We start from the raw sequence: 7960 nt of genomic DNA, 5'->3' as shown, positions 1-7960 counted from the left end.
TTCTTCACGTATTTGTGCACCTTTTTCTGCATACTCGGACACCAGTAACCTTGGGTTATGGCTCTATGGGACAAGGACCTGCCCCCTGTATGGCTCCCACAAATTCCTTTCTGCAATTCCTCTAGGATAAGCTCCGTGGTGTCAGGGTGTATGCATAGCAAGTACGGTCCTGAAAATGAGCGCTTATACAGTTTCAAGTCCTCGGACAGCCAGAATTGAGAAGCCTTTCTTCTAATCTTGTCGGCCTCGCTCTTCTCTTCGGGTAAGACGTCCTCCTTTAAAAACAGTATTAAAGGGTCCATCCAACTAGGCCCCGCCCTGATGCTGTGAACATGCATCAACTCGGCCTTCATCACCGAGGGCCTGTGTAGATCTTCCACAAGTATAACCCGAGGTAGGCATTGAGCCGAGGAGGTGGCTAGCATGGCAAGAGAATCGACATGGGTGTTTCCGGTCCTGGATACGTGCATTAGGCTAAAAGAGTTAAAACGCGACCGCAGGCGCTTAGCTTGGACCAAGTACTCTTACATTCTTTCATCGCTTGCCTCCAATTCCCCATTTACTTGTCCTATAACAAGTCTTGAGTCCGAGAATATGTTTATGGATTTCCCACCCAATTTCTCGATCATAGACATTCCTTTCAACAAGGTTTCATATTCTGCCTCGTTATTCGTGGCCAAAAAGCCTAGCCTTAGTGATTTCTCGATGGTAATCCCCTCGGGTGAAATCAGGACGAGTCCCACCCCAGAGCCTTTTTGATTTACTGCACCGTCAACATATGCTTTCCAATAGGTGGGCCCTTATTGAGAGACTGTGCCGACCAATCTTTTATCCGTGCTTGGCATTCCTCCCACTTCTTTTGGTGAGGGTTCAGCAAACTCAGCCACCAGATCTGCAAGGACTTGGCCCTTCACGGCATTGTGAGGAATGTACTTAATGTCGAAGGCACCAAGAATGGTCCCCCACTTAGCTATTCTCCCTGTGTAATCGGCACTTCGGAGTATAGACCTGAGCGGGAGTTGGGTTAAAACAAAAACTGTGTGTGCTTGGAAATAGTGGGGGAGTTTCCGCATGACTTGTACGATTACCAGGATGGCCTTTTCCAAGGAGGGTAACGGATCTCAGCCTCATGCAACGACTTGCTCACGTAATAGACAGGTCGTTGTACACCGTTGTCCATCCGGATCAGCACCAAGCTCACTGCGTGAGGGGCCACGGTGATGTAGGCGAATAAAACCTCGTCGGCTTCAGGACTAGACATGATTGGTGGCCGAGACAGATACTCTTTAAGCTGCTGGAAGGGCAAAGCGCATTCTTCAGTCCACTTGAACCCTTTCCACTTGTTTAATAAGAGAAAGAAATGCCTACACTTATCCGCCGAATGAGAGATAAAACGGTTCAAGGCGGCGATCATGCTGATGAGCTTTTGGACCTTTTTGGGGTTCCGAGGAGGCTGCATGCTGTGGATAGCTCTAATTTGGTCGGGGCTGACTTCAATACCTCTGTGGGTCACCATATAGCCTAAGAACTTTCTTGATCCCACTCCGAATGAACATTTAGACTCGTTCAGGCACAACCTGTATTTTCTCAGGACTTCAAAGATATCGCCGAGGTCCCTCAAATGCTCGGACACTAATTTACTCTTTACTTCCATGTCATCTATAAAGACTTCGATGCTCTTACCCATTTACAGCTCAAACATCCTGGTCATCATCCTCTAGTAGGTGGACCCAGCGTTCTTCAAACCAAAAGGCATCACCTTATAGTGGTAGATTCCGATGGGGATGACAAAAGCTGTATTTTCCTGGTTGTCGGTAGCTAGGGGTATTTGATGGTATCCTTGAAAGGCGTCTAAGAAGCTCATTCGAGGATGTCCCGCTGTTGAATCCACCAATCGATCTATCCAAGGCATAGAAAAGGGATCCTTCGGACAGGCCTTATTCAGGTCCGTGAAGTCCACGTAGACTCGCCATTTCCTGCTCTTATTTTTCACCACAACTGTATTGGCCAGCCATTCAGGGTAGAAAACTTCTTTGATAGCTCCTGCTTTCTTAAGTTTCATCACCTCTTCCTTCATCGCATCAGCATGCTCTTTTGACGGTCGCTGAGGGAGTTGCATCTTAGGCGTAACGGCCGGATTAACGTTAAAGTGATGGCATATGAAGTTTGGATTGACCCCTAGGGCCTCGTAGGCGTCCCATGCAAACACATCCATGTTTTCCTTGAGAAAATCAATTAGCTTTTCTTTCTCTTGAGGTGGTAGTTCCGAGCCGACTTGAAAAAATCTTTCCGGATCGGAGCCTACAAGAACTTTTTCCAAATTTTCACAACTTGCCTCCTTGGCTGATCCCCCATCACACGGGACCGGGGTCGTTAATTGCTATAAGTCATTCTCGGTAGGGGTTGAGGGCTCGGCACTCGGCCGTTATGAGATGGCGGACACCATGCATTGTCGGGCCATGGCTTGGTCTCCTATCACTTCTTTGACCCGACCCTCTGACGGGTACTTCACCTTTTGGTGCAAGGTTGAGGAGACAGCCCTTAGGGTGTGAAGCCAAGGTCTAGCTACAATGGCGGTGTAGGGCGAATATGCGTCCACCACTATGAAGTCCACCTCCACTATGTCCAAGCCTGTTTGTATAGGCAGTCTAATCTGGCCTTTCGGAGTAACGGTTTTCCCTTCGAAACTTACCAAAGGGGAATTGTATGCCGTCAAATCTTCGGGTCTCAGCTTCGGCCCCTTGTACAGGTCAGGGTAGATTACCTCCACAACGCTGCCCTGATCGACTAGCACCCTCTTCACATCATATCCCCCAATCCTGAGTGTGACCATTAGAGCATCATCGTGGGGCTGGATAGTTCCAACCTTATCCTCATCCGAGAATTCGAGCACGGGCGAAGCCATCCCTTTAGCCCTCTTAGACACACGGTCGTCAACTTCAGCAGGAAGTCGGGCCACCGACATCACTCTGAAAGGATGGAAGCTGGTTCTTCCTGGAACGGCGAGAATGACATTTATCGTGCCAATAGGTGGTCTCAAGGTGCTTTGCCTTGCCTCAACGCTCGTCTGTTCTTGTTGGCCACTAGAATGATGCAAGAGATGTCTTAACTTTCCCTCTCGGACCAGCTGGTCCAAGTGGTTTTTCAGATTTCTGCAGCCATTGGTGGTGTACCCCGGTTCTTGGTGGTATTGATAGTATAGGTTCTAGTTGCGTTTTGTGGGTCGCCTACCATCCTATTTGGCCATTTGAAGAACGGCTCATTCTTGACTTTCTCTAAGATCTGATGTGATGGATCCTAGAACACAGCGTGGACTGCCTGCGCCTCAACGAATCCAGGCTGCTCCGTGTAACCTCTTCTCGGCCGATTGTTGCTGCTAAATCGATCCGACCTGAAGTCCCTCCTCTCCTAAGGGACAACCTTTGCTTTACCCTTACCCATCTGCTGGTCCTTTTCGACCCTCTTGTACTTGTTGATTCGGTCCATGAGTTGGCGCACACTGGTGACCGGTTTCCCAATAAAGGATTTCCTTAAACCGTGCTCTGTCGGCAGACCTCTCTTGAAGGTGCTGATGACAACGTCATCATAATTGCCCTCTATCTCGTTATACATCTCCCAGTACCTATCCGAGTAGAGCTTCAGGGTTTCTCCTTCTCGCATGGATAAGAACAGAAGGGAATCCAAGGGCCGATGAACCCTACTGTTCATGATGAAGCGAGAGTCGAAAGTCTGGGTTAGCTGCTTAAAGGAATTTATGGAGTTTGGCTTGAGACCGTCAAACCATCTCATCGCCATGGGTCCCAAACTAGATGAAAACACTTTGCACATCAAAGCCTCGTCTTTGGAATGGATGGCCATCCTCTGGTTGAACTGGTTTACGTGCTCTACGGGGTCCGTCTGACCATTATATATGGCAAAAGTGGGTTAGTGGAATCGTCGAGGAAGTTCAACCCCCTCTATATTGCATGTGAAGGGTGACTGGGAGATTCGGTCTAGGGCCTTACTCATGGCGTCGTTTGTTAGGCCCTTGTAAGACGGACTTTTGTGGCCGCATTTGTGAGGTTGCTCTTCCTCATAGGAGAAGGTTTCACTTGGTGGGGTTCTCGACCTTCGCCTGTATTCGTTGTCCTCTTCATTGCTGGTGTTCGAACTGGGGGAATGACGCCTTCGCTGTGCTCGACGCAACTTCCTCTTCAGGTCGTCGATTTCTTGCTATAGAGCCCTATTATTGTCCCACTTTTGGGATGCATGACATTTCCCTCTCGATCGGCTTTTGCTCGTATGGGAGGTATTTACGCTACCCTCTCGTCGCTTACCTTGATCTCTTTCCCGTTCGAGGTTAAGAAAGTTGTCCTGCTGTTGGGAGTCCGCGGATCCCGTTTGGCGCAAACCTGATCCTTCCATTTCTAACAGTCGCACTTGTTGAGGCACAAGTTCTCCCCACAGACGGCGCCAATTGTAGGGTCTCAATTTGGGGCCCAAGCCCAACAAGTATGGGGTCTTGGTCCAAGGGGCTCAGAAACAATGAATTTGTAGAGAGTGGGTTACAGAACTGGGTCTTAACGAAGTGGTCAGTGGCTAATGTTGGGCTATATAACAATTAGACACAAATAAATCCTGTTAATGTCCATATATTCTCAGTCCGAGGAGATGGGATGGATGTTTGCTGATTCTTGCTCTAAGTCTTCAGTTATTTTTCTATTCCTCTGTTCTCTCTCATTTTTCAGTCCCTTTCCTCATGAGACTCCCTTCTTATATAGTCTCCTTGAAGCCATCATGGCCTTACACTTGTTGATTATCTGGACCCTCACTTGAGTGTTTATCCCATCGGACACCCCCTCCATCTTTCTGTGAGTTGTGGTAGCCAAGGTAGCACTGTTCATAGGTTTTCTCCACATTAATGCGGTCATAAAAGTAGTTGCAACGCATTTAATGTGGCAGCTGCAACCTCTCCTTGGACATTTTACGTTTCCTTCTTTGTCACGGGTTTGTGGGACTCGTCCTTGTTACTAATGTCCGTTGGGGTGAGTCCTTTTAGTAGGCAGAGTGCATGTTTGAGCCATACTCGTCACGTCCGAGGAGATATTTCTCCTCGGACTGCCCTTTAAATGTCTTCATGCCCACGAGAACTGGGCTGGAAGCCCTTTTGGCACCCACGTCTTCTCCTCGGACATGGTTGATCTTCTCGTATGGGGCCCAAGGCCCATTGTATGATCTTGGACCTTTGGGCCTTTGCCCCTACAATTTTAAAATAATATAAGTACACTACTAAATCAAAATATAATAAAAGAAATAACTTAACAATATAACCATTCTTTAGTCCCGAATTTCGTTCAAATTTGTAATATACCTGTATGTGTGTCTACAAAAATATATGTTTTTTTTTTCATTTTCCTTTTTTTTTTATACTGTATTTCTACAAGGTTTTTAAAAATCTTGAGAAGAATGAAAAAAGATTTCATACTATAGATATTCACTTATTTAGTGCTACATTATTTAAAATTATAAATGATGTGACACTTTGTATACAGCTAAATCTAAAAAAATAAAATCTTAAACATGAAATGGAGAGGATGAACGACATCATTAGAAAAGCAAGTTGGTGGTTGCCAAGAGCTTTATAGTTCAACTAGAACCTCTTGATGATGTTTTCAAAAGAGGTGTCTAAGGTCACTCCTAACTTTAGCTAATTGACAAACCGAAACTTAACGTTGCCACACAAAACACTTGCCATAACTTGATTATAAGAACCTATGTTTTTATTTTTTAAAAATTATAAAACTTAATCATAAGAAGTAGATGCCCCAAAAATGATTCAGTTGATAATCAAATCATGTAATATTAATTCAATGGCCGCCAATTTTTTTTTTTTTTCACAACAAATTTCACTATTGCATTATTGATCATGTTATTCTGATTTGGGTGCCCACTAGCATAATGCTGTTATATGTTTTTTGAGTTAGATTTTAGGTTCTAAGTTTATTTATTTTTGAAATTCTATATTAGAGTGAAGGAATTTTAAACCTGAATAGAAATGCAAAGAAGCGTCAATTAATCTATAAAGTTCTTCATTTCATGAATAAAGTATAAATTATAACAAAAAAAAAAAACATTTTTATTCTTAAAATTTCTTTCGCATATCTTCCATCATATAAATGCTTAAACAGAGCATTCATCCAAGACTTCAAATGAACTTTGCAATTGAAAATTCTTCTCCAAAAAAAAAAAAATTGCAATTGAAAATAAATTATTTTAACAAGAAACAGATTCTATAATGGGCTAGAGGAGTTGAGGTTGTTGCAAAGGGAACACATAAAAGTCCAGTTTTTTATTGAGAACCCAATAAAGTCTGATAAATCCCGCTAGGTCAACGGCCCAATACAGAAAACAAGCTTATATTTGTGGGTTTGCACTTTGCAATCATTTAATTCACATAAGAATTCAGTCATTTTTGGAACAATCCAGTTTATTAGAACCCGCACAAAACTTATTAGAACGAATTCTAGTTAACTTAATTAATAAAGTATCTAAAAATTGAATAAGAGATTTGAGATTAGACTACTAGGAGTTGAAACTCACTTTAAAAAAAAAAAAAAAACCAAATAAATCACAAAGTTTTAAGTCTTCAATATTTTTTTATTCTTTTTAGGGTTTCATTTTCAACTCACTTTAACCAGTAAATCCATCTGAAATCAACAGGTCAACCAATCCGATTCCATGTGTGCTTTGATTGGGTTCCAAATTTTTTGTCAAGATTTTCAATCCAAATGACTTAAATCAATTGAATTTATATTAGATTTTGAGATTCTAAACTACAATTCATTAATCCAATTTATTTTTACATTTTGAGAGTTAACTTTGACGAGGTTGAAATATGAGATCAATTGAGTAAATATATGATCAATTGAATAAATTGTAATTAATTAACGCATATTAAATCAACATAGTTAAATTAAAACTCAATTTTTATAACAAAATTATCTCAACCCATCTAAGTCAATCCAATTCACCCCTAAGAAAAGCATCTTACACATCCGTTCTCCATCCGTTCTACAATCAGAAAATAATGCTACTTTTACCGATCCAGTTCTTAATGAAGCAATTTATCTTTAGTACATTATTTCATGCAATTCATTTTATGAAATGTGCAATACAACTTTCATTAAAAAAAAAAAAAAAAACTATATCTTTTAGACAATCCAAAAAAACAGATTAAACAATTAAAGAACAATTTCAAATATAATATTAAATGATTGCCCAAAAATAAACATTTAAAATAAATAAAAGGGCCTCACCAAAAAAAAAATCAAAGGGAAAATAAAGATATTTTTATAAAAAAAAGAAAAAGAAAAAAAAGCGATGTAGGGAAGATGATTGTTGAAAATATCAACGGTAAAGATGAAACACAACTGCCCACCTTCCCCATATCAATGTTGCAGAGAACTCTTTCGGACACAGTGCACTTATTGTTGCACAACGCCGATACACACAATCCCTGCTTTAACTTACAAGCAAAACCTTCGTGTTTATTTACACACAAATTAAAATTAAGCAGACATTGAAACAAAAACAATAACACAGAAAATAGAGAGAGAGAGAGACATGAGAGGCTGAGTGAGTGTTGGGTATATATATAGGTGAAGGGGTAAGCTACGATTAGGGTTTTGTGGGTTATGGAGCATGAGGATGTAATTACTAAAGTACCCTTTTCTGTGGTCATTTTTTATTGGAGCGGGCAAGGGTATTAAATGGGCTTGGATTTTGACCCGGCCTGCTTAAAATGTTTCCGGGCTTATGTTTTACATTTTATTTTTATTTTTATTTTTGGGAAATTATTATTATTATTGGTAATATGGCTATGCAAATATTAAATAATTGTAAATGAGTCTGTTATAAAAAAAGCTACAAAATAGCACAGTCTCGTCAAAAACCAGCAAGTTCTCCACCACATGCAGTAGGT

At 41.7% G+C, this 7960-nt stretch overlaps 1 protein-coding gene and 1 non-coding gene across 2 annotated transcripts; both read right to left on the bottom strand.

The window, feature by feature from the left end:
• Positions 1-2425: 2425 nt before the first annotated feature.
• LOC115990129 lies at positions 2426-2965 on the bottom strand. The gene has a single exon (XM_031113984.1). It carries the CDS (start codon positions 2963-2965, stop codon positions 2426-2428), a length of 540 nt encoding a protein of 179 aa, XP_030969844.1.
• Positions 2966-7357: 4392 nt separating this feature from the next.
• Positions 7358-7502, bottom strand: LOC115993448. Its single transcript, XR_004092983.1, has one exon. It is a non-coding gene; the product is annotated as a small nucleolar RNA snoR135 (small nucleolar RNA).
• Positions 7503-7960: the final 458 nt, after the last annotated feature.

The sequence above is a fragment of the Quercus lobata genome, chromosome 5 (assembly GCF_001633185.2).
Source record: "Quercus lobata isolate SW786 chromosome 5, ValleyOak3.0 Primary Assembly, whole genome shotgun sequence".
Taxonomy (NCBI): domain Eukaryota; kingdom Viridiplantae; phylum Streptophyta; class Magnoliopsida; order Fagales; family Fagaceae; genus Quercus; species Quercus lobata.
This window is presented reverse-complemented; position numbering and strand designations above follow the sequence as displayed.